This window comes from Lethenteron reissneri, chromosome 25, assembly GCF_015708825.2.
Source record: "Lethenteron reissneri isolate LAM-NWPU_2019-01 chromosome 25, ASM1570882v1, whole genome shotgun sequence".
Lineage (NCBI taxonomy): Eukaryota > Metazoa > Chordata > Hyperoartia > Petromyzontiformes > Petromyzontidae > Lethenteron > Lethenteron reissneri.
Window position 1 is genome coordinate 2,626,503 of NC_083803.1, and position 19,257 is coordinate 2,645,759.

Here is a 19,257-nt window from a genome sequence, read left to right on the forward strand (position 1 = left end):
CGGCACGTGCCGACTCCGCAGGTGCAGTGGGCGCCGCCTCTGCAGCCCAACGGGCGGCTGGCGCGCTACGAGCTGCTGGCGCAGGGCACGCGAGCGGCGGTCGGCGACTCCTCGGTGCTCGCCCACACGCTCACGGGCCTCGTCCCCTTCACCGACTACGCCGTCAGCCTCCTGGCCTGCTCCAGCGGGGGCGCAGACCTGCCCGAGATGGCGGGGGGCCGCGCAGACAGGCTGGGAGACGCGGTGGGCACGCATGCGGCAGAAGAGGCGCTGTGCACGGAGAGCGATCGGTCCCACGTTCGTACCCCCCCGGCAGCCCCCGAGGGGGTCGTTCCGCCTGTGGCCACGCCCGCAAGCGAGTCCCTCGTCGTCCTGTCCTGGCAGCCGCCCGCCCGGCCCAATGGACCCCGGCTACGGTAACCGAGGCCGGCAGCGTTTGCTGCGTCGTGCAGCGGTGGCGTGGTCGTAGAGCTCACGCTGCTGACATCTACGCACGTGATCGCTTTCTGTCACACCTTTACACAAAACACGTAATTGCAGATGGACAGTGGTTTAACGGTAATCAAAGTTTGAGAGAATAAAAGAAATGTTCGCTGTGCTTGGAATACAATGGCCTTGCTACCAAGAGGCAAGAGGTCTGTGTATCGTGCTCTGGCAATTTGCGCGCGGTGAGAGGCGTTCGAGAAGCGTGAGAAGCATGCGCCGCGTGCCGTGCGCTCTGCAGATACGAGCTTCTCCGCTGCAAAGTGGAGCAGCCCCTGTCAGCGTCTCCTCCGAGAGACATAAACCTGTGGATGAGCATTTATCTGGGAACAGATCTTTCCTTCGAGGATAAAGGACTCAGCAGGTAATTAATGGATAACGATTCCTCGAGGCACCGGTTTCATGGCGCTGGCATTGTTTAGAGTCGTGATTTATGTGATTTACGATGCTGGGTGTCTGGGCTCCGTTACTGCTACTACGACTTGCAACCTCCCCCCCCACTCCCTACCCAAAAAAAAAGCACACAGCCTGGGACGCTTTACAAAGTGCTTCACCGTTAGACTTTGTCACTCGAATCTAGCGGCGCATTAAAATTCTGTTTCACGGTTGAGCAGCTGGAGTTAGCGCAGCACTGCAGTGTGTGTGGCAAGCGGTAGTGTAGCGGTAGTGTAGCGGTAGTGTAGCGGTAGTGTAGCGGTAGTGTAGCGGTAGTGTAGCGGTAGTGTAGCGGTAGTGTAGCGGTAGTGTAGCGGTAGTGTAGCGGTAGTGTAGCGGTTTGCACGCTGCGCTACAAACCCAGAGGCCCGAGTTCGATTCCCACTCACGGTCAACATAAGTGACGATTACCTTAATTCCCACAAGTGGCAGCCTGAGACGAGCCCGAAGTATATTTACAGATCTTTTGTCGATCCGCCGCTGGATGAGGGCCTCTCCACACTGTACGGGTCATGGAGGTTATTTGACCATACTTCACCACGTTGATTAGTGTGCGTTGGTGAAGGTGTAAGGCACAAACGTGGCAGTATATAAGTACAGTATAACACAATATTTAGCTTCCCTGCCTAACAATTAACCACTGCAGCCTGGAACAAGCTGTTGTGCATGGTGGTCACACATCCAATACTTAATCACGCTCAAACCTTCTTAGTTTCCAAGATCTGAATTGTGGGCACATTTACTGTGATTTGGCCGTAAGCAGACCCCATAGCATATGGGTTGCCTACTCAAACCCTACGTTTGCCGAATACATTCACTTCTACATCCTTAGAGCAGTTGGCTTGCTGGCTGTTTCACCGCGTGCGTGGCCTTGACACGTCTCCGTGGCTGGGCTCGGCAGGTTCACACGCTACGCCTACCGCCTGCTGGTGCACAACACGGCAGGCTCGGCAAGCAGCGCACCCGTGCTGACCGACACCCTGGCCGGCGTGCCCCTGTCCGGGAGCCATCTGGAAGCATACGCCCTCAACCACACGGCCCTGGAGGTCAACTGGACCCGCCCCGGTGCGTCGCAGCCTTGAGCGCGGTTCTCTAATACTCAGACAAGAGCCCATTGAGACCACACATCACACCGCAATTGCCGTTCCCTCCTGATAAACTGTGCGGTCATGGTCGTTGACAAAAGGTAAAATTCTAAATGTAGTTGATAAGCAGACTGGTTGTCTGACACGCACACGTTAGTCATTAATTCTTCGTGAAATCACTGCCTTGTATTGATTCGGTGTTTAGAATATTTTGCTTTCTAAGACTTTCTGTCAACAGTCACTCCGTGGAAAGTGGCTCATTCAGCGATGCTGCCCCCATTGTTCACAAATGCCTTCCCCCACCATTTGTGCTGTCGACCCCCCACCCATTCTATGCCAGGTTCATGAAGGACTGCCTCCCTGCTTCTCTGCACAGCATCTTGAAATGCGGTCGCACTTAGATCCCGTTATACATCCACGTATTGTCCTATTGCTACGAGAGTGGCATTGCATGGGATGTGTCTGGGGTGCCGGCGTGCGTGCCTTGACAGGACTCGTCGAGCTGCAGGGCGCCGTCACCGCCTACACCGTCTCGATCAACAGCAGCTTCTCCGCGCGCTCCCTGCAGTTTCCGCCGGACGCAGAGCGCGCGGTGATCACGGGGCTGAGCGCCGGCACGCTGTACCGCGTCTCGCTGTCCACGTCCAACGGGGCCCACGCTGCCACCAGCAACACACTCCACGTGGTCACGCCCGACGGAGGTGAGCGCCGGGCGAGACCCCCCCGTGCTCTCGGGGAAGAGGGGGGGGGACAGAGTGAAGAGAAGAAGCAACACCGAGGCAATCGATTTTTCGTGAGGGCGCGGGGGGCAAGTGGGCCTCTCATCTTCGCTACGCTAACATTTCCTGTTGCTGGCCGGGGGCAGGTCAAGTGGTAAAAGCTTTAGTTGTCACAAGACGAGAAATCAATAGTGGTCCCAGCGAGAGGAGCACGGGGACCCTGGGAGTTGATGCTGTGAGGGAGCGATTGGCAGGGGCGACCACGCGCGGGTCACGTCGCTTCAATGCAGCTCGTGCACTCGGCCTGAGAACATTCTGAAGAATATCGCTGTTGTGTCTCAGGGTGCTTTTTGTGCGTGATAAATTAATTAGTAGAATGCTTAAACATGCAATGTACCCGATAACAGACAGCATCACTTGTCGTGGTGTTTGTGGCATGTTTCACAGCCTACCAGTCACAAAGTCAATGGCATTAAACAAATAATGACAAAACAATTCATTCCATCCATGTCACATTTTTTCCACCAACAAAAAAACCACCACGAGCAATTTATCACCAACAGGAGTGCATTTTAAAAGCAAAACGGCGATATTTGTGATTATCGTACGACCATCGATTACCGCTGAGCTGTGTTTGTGCGTGCGGATCCATCCAACGTGTGCACGACAGAGCCGCGGTTTGGCGTTTGTGGACACGAGCGAGGGGTTTCCGGCGCGCGGCCCCGCGGTGTTCAGACTCGTGTGCGCCGCATCTCAGTGGCGCATTAACGTGTCTGGGCAGTGTTTGCGTATCGTGCCTCTCTGGCGTTCACGCCGAGGCAGACTCTGCCTCCCAGGTGCTCACACGTCCGTGCGGAATGTCTCAATGGTATTTTACATTTCCGCGCAGCGCTCATGTCGCGCGACATGCATCGGTGTCTGGGCAGAATTTGTCGATGCAAAAAAGGGACGATCTCGCAGAATCATAACCTGTATTTATCCTGGAGAAATCCGATGAGCTATGAAGCTCTTCTTCACAAGATGTCCAGTAGGAGCAGGTCGGAAACGTATGTCTGATACACCGATGACATCATTATGTGTGTTGAACTTTTTCACACCGTACGTAGCAAACCGCGCTAATCGGAAGTGCAGAGGAAGGACCACAAACTAAACACAAAAAGAAGTTCTAAAGAAATTAGTTTTCCATACAGATTTAAAAGTGCATAGCTCCTGTGGCATCCTAATATCAGAAGGAAGAGCGTTCCAGATAGCCGGAAAAGCGCATCTGAAAGTGTGCGATGTGGTGACTGACTTTTTTCGATGGCGAGCCATAAGCCGCTGCGAGGATGACCGAGATCATCAATTACGAGATCAGCAAGGTAATAACTAATCATGGAAATGAGTGACGGGGAGTTATTGAAGAACTTAACAAAAGAGTGCTGCAATGTGCGGCACGATATATATATATATCTGAGCAAAACAAATGTCAGGTGCAGCAAGTTAATTGAAAATAAAAAATATTGCGGTTGGAGGGAAACAACTGGAAAACACTGAAAGCGTCATATCCAGCGGCATTATTGAAGGTGGTCTATTATCCAAATGATGAAATAAAGAGGGAAGGAAAGCAGAATGGTGTGCTTTTGGAAAACTGAAATGGATAATGAAAAGCAACTTCGTGGAAAGGAACAATTTCAATCGGTGCATATCACCTGCCACATGTGTGTGATCAAAAGCATGGGCAATCACAAAGGAAAATGGAACAAAGGCTGACGAGCACCCAAAGATGCATGGAGAGATGCAAGCTGGAAATGATACTGAGAGACGGAGAAAGGAACACCTCGATCAAGGGAACAAACAGAATCAGAGACAACACATTGACTCTTTAGGAAAGTAAGTGAGATTGGGAAAGGAACATGATTAGAAGGGACGATGGTCAATATACAAGACCGGTAACTGAATGGCAGCCAAAGCAGGGAACACACCCTATAGGATGTAAAAACTAAGAATTATTTTTATTTCACCAGGTAAAGCCCCACAGAGCTATGAAGCTATTTTTCAGAGGCAACGTGGTCACAAATGATAGCGCAACGACGTGGCTTATCATGTGAGAATTTATAGCAGCCAAATACTCGAAACGCGTGTTTCTAAACGTGGAGGGAAGAGGCGCCAGGGTCGGGATCGAACCCGTGACCTCCTGTACACCAGGCGACAGAGTTAACATCTCCTAGCCACTGACGAGATTGGAGTGGCGAGATCTGGTCGTGTGCAACAGCAATACGGATTGAAGCATTGCAGGGCTGTATGAAATGGAGACATCAATGGGGCAGGCCGTCATCCACCAGTGGCTAGATCATGGCTTCGTTTTTTGGTTTGGCCCTGTTTGTTTGTTGTAGTACGGAGTTAGACTGATGGCCTTAATCTGAGTTGTCTTGTGGTTTTTGTTGTTGTTTGACTTGCATCCCACTGGGATTTTTGCACACAGCGTTGGTGTACGGTATTATTATTACTTTTATTCATTTTAATTTTATTTTTTTCTACGTGACTTTACCGAAAAAACCTAAGAGTATGAATCCTTGGCAGTCACTAAAGCTTCAAATCTAGAATTGGTGTACGGTACTTTTTTCTGGAATTTTTGCTCCTTTTTTTCCTAGAATTTCAGTTTGCACTTAGTCACATAGTCACTTTAAGATGTTTTCTTGTTCATGTTTTAGGTTTTAGTTTGTCGCGGTTGCACCCGATTCAAGAGCCGAATGGCTCACAGGGCTACACCAAATAAATGAACTTGAAAAATGAACTTGAAATGGCTGATGTCGAAGGTGTTCACACAAACACGGGCCGCGTCTTTGCAAAAATGTACATTCGTGTGCTCCTTGTCCGTGATGTAAGCTCCCTGCCTGTCCGCGCGGTGCCCGCTTCCCCGTCAGTGCCGGAGGGGTTGGCGCCCCCGCAGGTGGAGGTGCTCAACGGCACGGCGGTGCGCGTGGCGTGGGCCGCCCCGCCCCGCCCCCACGGCCTTGTGACGTCATACGCGCTGGTGCTGGATGGGCACCGGCGCAGCACCGGCTTCCGGGAGCCCGGCTCCGCCATCGTTGGCGACCTCCAACCCTTCACCGCTTACGCCATACAGGTTGCGACCCTGCGTGGCGTGGATTGCAAAGGTCGACTTGCGTTGGGGAGTGCTCATGTCTCTTTTTGGGGCTCAGCCAGTTATGTAAATTCCACATTACTGTGCCAGGGCCAGTGTGAACCAGAGTACAAGAACTCATGGCTTCTTACAAAGTGGTACTGATTTTATCACTCTGGAGGGATGTTGATGGCCTGAGTTGACTCTTGACCGCGATCCGAACTGATGACCTTGCGGATGTGAGCTGCATACTTTTGCCGAAGCGACATCCAGCGCAGGTTGTAAAAATATCCCTTCTAAATAAAGGGGGGTTTGCATTGAGTGTAATGTTATTGTCACATGCACTTAGCATAATTATTTTAAACAGCTTGTCAAAAAGTATTGCTTTTACATGGCCTGCTGCTAATGAGTAATGATTCGCAAAGTCAATGATTGAAACATGCTCATGGAACTTCATAAGCAACCGGTAATTAAATCACTCGAGTGCTTTGTATAAATATAGCTTTGGAAGCGTCTTAAAAAGATTGAATCCACAGAACAGCAGAGGCCCTCTAATCTGGATTAATTATCAGCAGAATCTAACTGGACTCACAAGAACCGCTGACAATTGGACGGCGATTATAAAACCCAGGCAGGGCAAGCGATGCCTTGTATGCAGGATACATGTCGCATTTGGGGAGCAGTCAAAATATTATTGTAATAGTATCATTGAGATACGGGTCTCATGTGTCAGTACGGTCGTGTGGTCACCTGTGCTGCAGATGATCTTGTGTGACGGTGCCACGCGGAACCACGAGGGTTGAGGATGGGGGTGGCTTTCACAATATTCCTCGTGCTGAGTTGGCGGCGTGAGTTCATCTCCAGTAGTCTCAGCCACCTTGTGAATCACTAATTAGAAAGAGTGCATACATTCTATTTTAGTGCCGTTTACGGGGGGGGGGGGGGGTGGGGGGTTGTCCTGTGCGGATGCCCCGCTACTGATGTGATGTGTGTAATTGGCCACCGGACTTATTAGCGCTCACCATTCTCATTAACGCATCGCTCAAGCTGCGTGGCGCGTCAAGGAGAGGAGCTGGGTGTCGTGGCCTCAGTGGGTGGCGGGGGGGGGGTGGTTGAGGGCACGGATGTGCGGATGCTGAAACGGACACTACCGCTTCGCTGGGCCAGCGCATGAAGGGTGCCTGCTGCCACTGTGTGTGTGCACGTGCGCGTTGGCTGCAGGTGGAGGTGTGCACGCGCAACGGATGCTCGCTCAGCGACGCCGTGGCGGTGGCGACGGTGGAGGAGGAGCCGCAGGACGTGTTTGCACCGCGTCTCGGGGTCCTCGGCTCAAGGTCAGTGTCCATGCCGTCCCCGCTTCCCCCCCCCCCCCCCACTGTCACCCCCCTCTCGCCCCCTCCAACCACCAGCCCCCACCCTCTTCCACTGAGCTTCACCGCAATGCGGATTCAAACTCTGTCCCGGCCATCACCCACGAATAATTATCCCCCAAGACAGGGTAACGGTGGTGCGTCGCTTTGAATAAGGCCTACTTGCACTGCCAGAGGTGTGAAGGTGCAAGAGTCAATTAAAATTACATTGACGGCTCTGATTTAATTCCAACGATGTAGCAATCGTTTACACGGAAAAGCCTCGGGGAGCGATGCCAGGGCTGGAGCCGTGGCTCTTTAATTGAACCCGACGACGTGACAGTACGTAACGTTAACTTCTGTGTTGCTGAGCTTGGAGAAGGACTCATGTCTTGAAGAGAATAATGAAAGGGTCTCGCCATGGTGCACAGTCTTTTAAAGCGAATCGTCATGATAACGTGAGGCATGTTTACACTTGAACATGTTTTTGAAACTAAATTTGCCAACTCATGTGCGTGCGTCCGCGTGTGCGTGTGTGCTTGTGTGTGTGCGTGTGTGTGCTTGTGTGTGCGTGTGTGTGCTTGTGTGTGTGCGCACGTGAAGCGCCGTGCGGGTGGAGTGGGACCTGCCCGGGCGTCCACGTGGACTCCTGCGGGCGATCTCCGTGCAGCGCAGCACCATCGTGCCGTGCGCTCACCGCGCGGAGGCCTCGTGTCTGCAGGGAGAGCGCACGGACAGGGATAGAACGTGCGGCTCTGCCTGTTACTCCCCTCTCACACAGGTGACACGGTCTTAATTAACACTCCACTCTCACACAGGTGACGCGGTCTGCATTACCACTCCACTCACACAGGTGACACGGTCTGCATTACCACTCCACTCACACAGGTGACACAGTCTGCATTAACACTCCACTCTCACACAGGTGACACAGTCTGCATTACCACTCCACACTCACACAGGTGACACAGTCTGCATTACCACTCCACTCTCACACAGGTGACACGGTCTGCATTACCACTCCACTCTCACACAGGTGACACAGTCTGCATTACCACTCCACTCTCACAGGTGACACGGTCTGCATTACCACTCCACTCACACAGGTGACACAGTCTGCATTAACACTCCACTCTCACACAGGTGACACAGTCTGCATTACCACTCCACACTCACACAGGTGACACAGTCTGCATTACCACTCCACTCTCACACAGGTGACACGGTCTGCATTACCACTCCACTCTCACACAGGTGACACGGTCTGCATTACCACTCCACTCTCACAGGTGACACGGTCTGCATTACCACTCCACTCACACAGGTGACACAGTCTGCATTAACACTCCACTCTCACACAGGTGACACAGTCTGCATTACCACTCCACACTCACACAGGTGACACAGTCTGCATTACCACTCCACTCTCACACAGGTGACACGGTCTGCATTACCACTCCACTCTCACACAGGTGACACGGTCTGCATTACCACTCCACTCTCACAGGTGACACGGTCTGCATTACCACTCCACACTCACACAGGTGACACAGTCTGCATTACCACTCCACTCTCACACAGGTGACACGGTCTGCATTACCACTCCACTCTCACACAGGTGACACGGTCTGCATTACCACTCCACTCTCACAGGTGACACGGTCTGCATTACCACTCCACTCTCACACAGGTGACACGGTCTGCATTACCACTCCACTCTCACACAGGTGACACGGTCTGCATTACCACTCCACTCTCACAGGTGACACGGTCTGCATTACCACTCCACACTCACACAGGTGACACGGTCTGCATTACCACTCCACTCTCTCACAGGTGACACGGTCTGCATTACCACTCCACTCTCACACAGGTGACACGGTCTGCATTACCACTCCACTCTCACAGGTGACACGGTCTGCATTACCACTCCACTCTCACACAGGTGACACGGTCTGCATTACCACTCCACTCTCACAGGTGACACGGTCTGCATTACCACTCCACACTCACACAGGTGACACGGTCTGCATTACCACTCCACTCTCACAGGTGACACGGTCTGCATTACCACTCCACACACACACAGGTGACACAGTCTGCATTACCACTCCACTCTCACAGGTGACACGGTCTGCATTACCACTCCACTCTCACACAGGTGACACGGTCTGCATTACCACTCCACTCTCACAGGTGACACGGTCTGCATTACCACTCCACACTCACACAGGTGACACAGTCTGCATTACCACTCTACTCACACACAGGTGACACGGTCTGCATTACCACTCTACTCACACAGGTGACACAGTCTGCATTACCACTCTACTCACACACAGGTGACACGGTCTGCATTACCACTCTACTCACACAGGTGACACAGTCTGCATTACCACTCTACTCACACACAGGTGACACAGTCTGCATTACCACTCTACTCACACAGGTGACACAGTCTGCATTACCACTCTACTCTCTCACAGGTGACACGGTCTGCATTACCACTCCACTCTCACACAGGTGACACGGTCTGCATTACCACTCCACTCTCACACAGGTCACACGGTCTGCATTACCACTCCACTCACACAGGTGACACGGTCTGCATTACCACTCCACTCTCACACAGGTGACACGGTCTGCATTACCACTCCACTCTCACACAGGTAACACGGTCTGCATTACCACTCCCACTCTCACACAGGTAACACTGTCTGCATTACAACTCTACTCTCACACAGGTGACACGGTCTGCATTACCACTCCACTCTCACACAGGTGACACGGTCTGCATTACCACTCCACTCTCACACAGGTGACACGGTCTGCATTACCACTCCACTCTCACACAGGTGACACGGTCTGCATTACCACTCCACTCTCACACAGGTGACACGGTCTGCATTACCACTCCACTCTCACACAGGTGACACGGTCTGCATTACCACTCCACTCTCTCACAGGTGACACGGTCTGCATTACCACTCCTCTCTCACACAGGTGACACGGTCTGCATTACCACTCCACTCTCACACAGGTGACACGGTCTGCATTACCACTCCACTCTCACAGGTGACACGGTCTGCATTACCACTCCACACTCACACAGGTGACACGGTCTGCATTACTACTCCACTCTCTCACAGGTGACACGGTCTGCATTACCACTCCACTCTCACACAGGTGACACAGTCTGCATTACCACTCCACTCTCACACAGGTGACACGGTCTGCATTACCACTCCGCTCTCACAGGTGACACGGTCTGCATTACCACTCCACACTCACACAGGTGACACGGTCTGCATTACCACTCCACTCTCACAGGTGACACGGTCTGCATTACCACTCCACACTCACACAGGTGACACAGTCTGCATTACCACTCCACACTCACACAGGTGACACGGTCTGCATTACCACTCCACTCTCACAGGTGACACGGTCTGCATTACCACTCCACTCTCACACAGGTGACACGGTCTGGATTAACACTCCACTCTCACACAGGTGACACGGTCTGCATTACCACTCCACTCTCACACAGGTGACACGGTCTGCATTACCACTCCACTCACACACAGGTGACACGGTCTGCATTACCACTCCACTCTCACACAGGTGACACGGTCTGCATTACCACTCCACTCTCACACAGGTGACACGGTCTGCATTACCACTCCTCTCTCACACAGGTGACACGGTCTGCATTACCACTCCACTCACTCACAGGTGACACGGTCTGCATTACCTCTCCACTCACACACAGGTGACACGGTCTGCATTACCACTCCACTCTCACACAGGTGACACGGTCTGCATTACCACTCCACTCTCTCACAGGTGACACGGTCTGCATTACCACTCCTCTCTCACACAGGTGACACGGTCTGCATTACCACTCCACTCACTCACAGGTGACACGGTCTGCATTACCACTCCACTCACACAGGTGACGCGGTCTGCATTACCACTCCACTCTCTCACAGGTGACACGGTCTGCATTACCACTCCACTCTCACACAGGTGACGCGGTCTGCATTACCACTCCACTCACACAGGTGACACGGTCTGCATTACCACTCCACTCTCACACAGGTGACGCGGTCTGCATTACCACTCCACTCTCTCACAGGTGACACGGTCTGCATTACCACTCCACTCTCACACAGGTGACACGGTCTGCATTACCACTCCTCTCTCACACAGGTGACACGGTCTGCATTACCACTCCACTCTCACACAGGTGACACGGTCTGCATTACCACTCCACTCTCACACAGGTGACACGGTCTGCATTACCACTCCACTCACACAGGTGACACGGTCTGCATTACCACTCCACTCTCACACAGGTGACACGGTCTGCATTACCACTCCACTCTCACACAGGTGACACGGTCTGCATTACCACTCCACTCTCTCACAGGTGACGCGGTCTGCATTACCACTCCACTCTCACACAGGTGACACGGTCTGCATTACCACTCCACTCTCACACAGGTGACGCGGTCTGCATTACCACTCCACTCTCACACAGGTGACGCGGTCTGCATTACCACTCCACTCTCACACAGGTGACGCGGTCTGCATTACCACTCCACTCTCACACAGGTGACACGGTCTGCATTACCACTCCACTCTCACACAGGTGACACGGTCTGCATTACCACTCCACTCTCTCACAGGTGACACGGTCTACATTACCACTCCACTCTCACACAGGTGACACGGTCTGCATTACCACTCCACTCTCACACAGGTGACACGGTCTGCATTACCACTCTACTCACACAGGTGACACAGTCTGCATTACCACTCTACTCACACACAGGTGACACGGTCTGCATTACCACTCTACTTACACAGGTGACACAGTCTGCATTACCACTCTACTCACACACAGGTGACACAGTCTGCATTACCACTCTACTCACACAGGTGACACAGTCTGCATTACCACTCTACTCTCTCACAGGTGACACGGTCTGCATTACCACTCCACTCTCACACAGGTGACACGGTCTGCATTACCACTCCACTCTCACACAGGTCACACGGTCTGCATTACCACTCCACTCACACAGGTGACACGGTCTGCATTACCACTCCACTCTCACACAGGTGACACGGTCTGCATTACCACTCCACTCTCACACAGGTAACACGGTCTGCATTACCACTCCCACTCTCACACAGGTAACACTGTCTGCATTACAACTCTACTCTCACACAGGTGACACGGTCTGCATTACCACTCCACTCTCACACAGGTGACACGGTCTGCATTACCACTCCACTCTCACACAGGTGACACGGTCTGCATTACCACTCCACTCTCACACAGGTGACACGGTCTGCATTACCACTCCACTCTCACACAGGTGACACGGTCTGCATTACCACTCCACTCTCACACAGGTGACACGGTCTGCATTACCACTCCACTCTCTCACAGGTGACACGGTCTGCATTACCACTCCTCTCTCACACAGGTGACACGGTCTGCATTACCACTCCACTCACTCACAGGTGACACGGTCTGCATTACCACTCCACTCACACAGGTGACGCGGTCTGCATTACCACTCCACTCTCTCACAGGTGACACGGTCTGCATTACCACTCCACACTCTCACAGGTGACACGGTCTGCATTACCACTCCACTCTCACACAGGTGACACGGTCTGCATTACCACTCCACTCACACACAGGTGACGCGGTCTGCAGTACCACTCCACTCTCACACAGGTGACACGGTCTGCATTACCACTCTACTCTCACACAGGTGACACGGTCTGCATTACCACTCCCACTCTCACACAGGTAACACTGTCTGCATTACCACTCCACTCTCTCACAGGTGACGCGGTCTGCATTACCACTCTACTCTCACACAGGTGACACTGTCTGCATTACCACTCCACTCTCACACAGGTGACACGGTCTGCATTACCACTCTACTCTCACACAGGTGACACGGTCTGCATTACCACTCTACTCTCACACAGGTGACGCGGTCTGCATTACCACTCCCCACTCACTCAGGTAACAGGTTCCATTGCAACTTTGTCATTCTCCTCTTCGATTTGCACTGTATGTACCAGACAGGACCCACCATTGTGACCTCCACTTAAAATCCAATCTCTCATCACTTGATAGAAGAAGAAATCTACATTGGGCCATGTTCATCCACAAAATCCTCAATGGCAAATCTGTGCTCTACTTTGCGAATTAATTAACCCCAATGTCAAATGCAACAAACCTTAGGCGTCCATCTATCCCAAGAACAAGGCTTGGAATAGGTGACAAAGACTTTGTCATCACAGCACCAACGTTTTGGAACAACCTTGTTTCCTCCCTTACCATCGTACATCTTCAAAAATATTTTCAAGCAGAAGATTTCTGCTGGATACAGCCATATTTGCGAATGTGATTTGTAAATGTAATTTGTAACAATCGATTGAGTTAAATTTTAACATTGTATTGTTTTTGTGTGATCTCGGACTGTTTTTGCTGTTGTTTTACTGCCTTCCAGAAGCTTGGGAGTTGATGATGCAAATTCAACTAATATGATTTATTTTAATTATAAAAGGGGCACCACGGTGGCGAGATGTTATCCTCCTCGCCTGGTATGCAGGCGGTCGGAGGTTCGATCCCGACCCTGACGCCTGCTGTTTATTTGGCGTTTGAATGTCCTCCGGGTCCTCTGGTTTTCCCCTCCACATTTAGAAACATGCATTGAGAATATTTAGATTATTTTGCTGCTATAAATGTCCAAATGTTGGGCCACTTTGTTGAGCTATCATTTGTGACCAGGTCGCTTCTGAAAAATAAGTTAACACCTCAGTGGGCTTTGCCTGGTAGAATGGGGATGGTTTCGTTTCATTTATATGTGTGGGTGATTTGTTTACCTCTCTTGTACTTTGGACTACTATCATGTTTTCGTACTTTTGTAACATTATTACCCGCCCATACTTGGACATCTTTGAAAAATAACTTCATAGCTCATCGGATTCCTCCACTATAAATAACAATTCTGATTCTCATACAGGTAACAGATTCTCCTTTACCACTCCACTCGCACAGGTAGCAGCCTCCATCACCACTGCCCGCTCAGTTACCACAGCCACTCTCTTGACACAACCACTACCCACTCACACAGTCACTCTGCACTACACCAGCGCCTTGGTTGCCGGGTGTTGTTCGGCACGCTGCGCTATTTCAATATTCGTTGCACATTGTTGGGTGCGCTGCGTGTTGCCAGGTTTGTTGCGGTGGAGTGGTACACGAGGCCAGGCCCGACTACGCGTGTTGCGACGGCCGCCTTGTGCTGCTGGAGGGTGGACCCTCGGCCGTGTGCTGCGGGGGGCGGTTTCACCGGCCCCTGGTGGAGCACACGTGCTGTGAGGGCCACTACGTCCACGTGAGGCCAGGTAAGCAAAGCCCGGTGGTGGCGGCAGCAGCAGCACCGGCAACACTTACACCACCCAGCCAAGCCCGGTGGTGGCGGCAGTAGCAGCACCAACAACACTTACACCACCTAGCCTAGCCCGGTGGTGGCAGCAGCACCAGCAACACTTACACCACCCAGCCCAGCCCTGTGGTGGCAGCAGCAGCAGCACCGGCAACACTTACAGCACCCAGCCAAGCCCTGTGGCTGCCAGACACAGGGGGGCACGTGCCGTGGTGTACAAGTACACTCCACTGCTGGATGAGGGCCTCCACAACACCGGGCGGGTTGAGGGTGTTATTTTACTAAACTTAATTTTGCTGGACAGTACGGGTTGGTAAACAAGGGGAGCATAGATGTGTAAGTACCATACAGAGTACAGCGCAATGGATTAGGATGCACTGCCCTCCGATACCCTCCATGCGGTCAGTCATCCAATAATAACCTTATATCCATGGATATCAGCCATCCAAGCACTAACCAGACCCAACCGTGGTTAGCTTCTGAAGTGCGTATAGGCGAGTGCCATTCCGTCGGCACCCACGGTGTGCAGTCGCTTAACGATGAAGAATCACAGCTCGAGCTGAGTCCACGTCGGCAGCTGGACGCGTGCGTGCGTGCCCCGCTCGTGCGCTGCGCAGGAGAGACGTGCTGCTGGGACCCCGAGTGGCGCGAGGTGGCGGTGGGCCCGGGGGACGCGTGCTGCGGAGCGCGGCCGTACGAGCTTCGGGGGCAGCAGCAGCAGCTGCAGCAGCAGCAGCTGCAGCAGCAGCAGCAGCTGCAGCAGTGCTGCGGGGACGCGCTGCTCGACGCGTCGCGTCCCTCGTGCTGCGGGCACCGTGCGCTGGGCGAGGGCGAGACGTGCTGCGGGGAGGGCGAAGCAGCCAGCGCCCATCTCACCGTGCCAGGTCGCGCAGGCACCCGCCGCCACTCGGGCAACAACGCTCTCCTCCTCCCACTCTTTAACGCAAAGAGGGTTGTCAAACGGGATAGTTGAGCCTCGCCTGTACAACAATAATGATGTATTTATATCTGCAGACATCTTTCAATGCGTCGGTTGGTCGGGGTTTGGCGGAGGAGGGCACCGAGGAGAGATGTCACTCGCCACCGATGGTGGCCGTGGCCAGAGGCATTGAACTCGGTTCTTTGCTTTCACGGCGCGATGCGCCACCGCGTCCCCCCCCTCTCGCCTCTACATTGCGTTAAGAATGCTTGGGGTTCAAAACGTGTGTTTAAATGGTAATAACACGAGTGACCACAATGCAAATAGTAAACATACTCTTTTTAAAATGTAACTTTGCAATTTTTTTTTTTTTACAAATAACATCATAGTTTTAATTGTTCCAATATAAACATTAGTTGGTGGGCGCAGGTTGAGGGAGCTGCACTTTGTCGGTCATGATTTCCCTGCCAAGTCTCTGTGGTCGTTCTCAGATCTAAATATAAAACAATTAGGGCATACAAACCTTCATGTTCTTTCAAGGAGCTGTAAAGCGATGGTCTGCTGCTCCTAACGGCTTTAACTAGGATATTTCCATGAGCGTTGCGCGAGGGTTACCTGCCGTGCGCCCATTAGCCTTAACTGTCCAGCCAGCGATTTTGACGCATCAGCAAGACCAGGATTAATCCATTTGCAGAACGTCCATGCGTCTCGTGAACGAGCAAGGGCGGTTTGAGGGCGTGGGTTTTGGAGCACTTTGGAAATGGATTTACGCTTGGGGCCTTAAACGCGGGGGTTTCGTAGACCGAGAGAGATGTTTACTTTCCTTCAGGTCACATTTAAAATACGAACCACAAGTGGTGGGCGCCCTGGATTAGCACACAAAACAAATTGCGGAGCTCTCGCTCCGATTCACGTGCCATTAATTGCACCTCTTCGACCTTGCCAAGGTGTGGTTGCTTCACCGAGCGGAATAGCCGGAGTAGAATATTCCGCGTAACGGAGGGGTTACGGTGAGAGGAGCCGCACGGTTAAGGCACCGGACGGAAATCAGCTGCCGGCGGAGGATTGTCGATGTGTGCCTGAGATATTAAATCACTTAGCGTAAAGTGACAGTGAATTAATTTGCCTCCTAAAGCCCAAGCGCTCCTCTGAGTGTTTTAAAAATAATGCTGTGTTTGAGCTTTGCATAATTATGGCATCCGATCGTCAGCGGGTACGGTCTAATGGCCTGTGTGCATTTGCGAGGTGTGTAATGTACAAAACATCTGTTTTACACAGCGGGTGCCTCTCATGTGGAAAATTAGGCAAGTTAATGTAGCTTTGCTAAAGAGGAAGCATGGTCAATAACGTGCATGGGAGGTAATACGGGCTGATTATCTTTATTTTGCAAAGTGTATCATCGGTGCATTGTCTTCAAGGACCTTGACTTCTTGCACCGCTCTCTGCGAGAAGCCCTCAACAACTTTGCGAGCCGCCCGAGTAACGCGCGCGGACCATGATCCCGCTCTGTCCGCACGCCGGCGCCAATATTGGTGATCTCCTCGCACCTCCTTGAGGTTGGCGCCTCGCTCCCGGGGACGCCCTTTCATGCGAAAGGACAAACACAGCAGGTGCTCGCGAGAGGTGCACGCGCGGAAAGGTGATCTCCGTGTGTCAGCGCGTTCGCATGTGGGTATCACAACAGAAGGTCAGATAAGTGCTTGAAAGGCCCCCACCTGCAATCGCGAAGCCCTTTTGACCATGTTTGGCTGCTCTAAATTAGAATGTTACATCACCGCCGCCGCCTTAAAAATGTCAACGCTGTACATTGGGTTTTGTTTTCTGTGCCACGATCCCGCCTATGGCATTCACCATCGAGGACAACAAACGGACGTCTAAGCGGTTACAATGAAAAGATACGCGTGCCAAGAACAATTGCTCTGCCGTCATGTTGAGCGTGGTGTGCGCTGTGTGCTGTATTTATGCTGTGTGGTGTGTGTGTGCCGTGGGGCGTACGTGGTGTTTCCACCGTGTGCGTACTTTGTGGTGTGCTTACTTTGTGTGCAACCTTGAATTTGTCATCGATCCTCGGCTCGCATTCTTTTCCCACATTTCTCACCTCTGCAGGACCTCATGCCTCCATCTGCACAACATCTCCCGCATCTACAATTTCCCTCTTCCAGCTGCTGTGTGTGTGAGACCCTCATCCATGCCTTCTCTACGACACCCCCAAGTTCCATTGTCTCCAAACTCCAATTGATCCGAAATGCTGATACCAACCTCTGTTATGGATCATACTTCTTACCCGCGCCAATACAAAGAGACCCCCCCTACATCACCCCGCCACTCCCCCCGCTGGCTCCTCATTCAATCCTGGATTAATTCTGAGATCGCACTCACTGCTTTCAAGACCTTCCACGGACTCGCCTCTGCCACCTCTCTCTCCCCTCTCATCTCACTGCCATCCCCCTTCGTGCACAATCTGCTGGAACCACCAAGACTTTCTGTCGAAGCCCCCACCCCCCCCCCCCCCCTCGAGTCAACTTTTGTTTACTGGGTGTTCACTCCTCTGCTGCCTGCCGAAACGAGAACGTCCTTCCCCTACCCATTTTGTGCCATCAACTCCCTACCACTTTTCAAGTCCAGCCTCAAGACATGCCTTTTTTTACTCTTCCTGCGACTGACTGCCTCTCTATTAAAGATATACCCACCGTAATTTGAGATGTTGGTCACGTTTAGACGCGTAATTCCACGTTGTATTTGTACTCTGTGTTCTGTGTGGAGTGCTTGTTTTGTGGTCCATATGCTGCATTTACTGTGCGGTGTTGTATACCGTATGGTACGTGCAGAGTTTAAAGGACGTAATGTGGGGTACGTGCGGAGTTGTTTACATTACCTGTGTGGTACGTGCGGTGTTGTTTACGTGGCTGCGTGCTGCTTGCGGAGTTCTTGACCGCGTGGCCTCTTCTACCCGGGTGCGACAACAGCAACGGCACTTTACTTGCTTGCTTGGGTGTTGCTGTGGCCGGGATTGGGGGGGGGGGGAGAGACAAAGGCGGCCGGGCGTGGTGCTGGCCACCCACCGCCTCGTGCGCCGTACCGGCCTTCACAGGTTCTGCTCGCCAACGGCACTTGCGCCCAACAGTCTGCTCAGGCGACACGGTGGTGGGGATCTTTGTCTCTGGGGTGTCGTCTGCCTGCCTGCCTGTCCGGTGGTGGCAGCAGGCATGGTGTGCTGCGGCGGCGAGTACGTGGCGTCCTCGCTCACCGTGTGCTGCCCGGGCGACGACGACGACGACGAGGACGACGAGGAGGATGAGGAGGATGATGAGGGGGGCACTGGCACGGCGCACGCATTCTCCTCCCCGGAGGAGCGGGCGTCCGCCCTCGACGACGGCGCCCGCTGCTGCGGCTCGGAGCTGCTGGACGAGGCCGGGGAGCGGCGGTGCCCCCCTGGGGGGCAGGGGGGGCTGCTGCTGGGTGGCCGTGCCAACGCGGCGGTGGCAGCTGCTGCTGCTGCTGGGCCAGCGCGCTTGCAGGTGATCACCGTGGTGGTGGTGGTGGTGGTGCCAAACGGTGTAGGACAGGGGTGGGGAACCTTTTATCTGCCAAGGGCCGTTTGGATATTTATAATATCATTCGCGGGCCATACAATATGATCAACTTTAAAATTAGCCCGTTATATTTGGTCAAACGTTTAATTA

General features: G+C 52.8%; 1 protein-coding gene across 1 annotated transcript in view; it reads left to right on the forward strand.

Annotated features, from left to right (window-relative positions):
- Positions 1-19,257, forward strand: part of USH2A (usherin) — a 79,185-nt gene that overhangs the window by 31,611 nt on the left and 28,317 nt on the right. Inside the window, 10 exon segments of the mRNA XM_061558709.1 lie at positions 22-416; positions 725-847; positions 1,820-1,983; positions 2,495-2,704; positions 5,626-5,828; positions 7,047-7,159; positions 7,778-7,955; positions 14,446-14,614; positions 15,273-15,539; positions 18,779-19,092. Coding sequence (XP_061414693.1) covers positions 22-416; positions 725-847; positions 1,820-1,983; positions 2,495-2,704; positions 5,626-5,828; positions 7,047-7,159; positions 7,778-7,955; positions 14,446-14,614; positions 15,273-15,539; positions 18,779-19,092 — 2,136 coding nt within the window.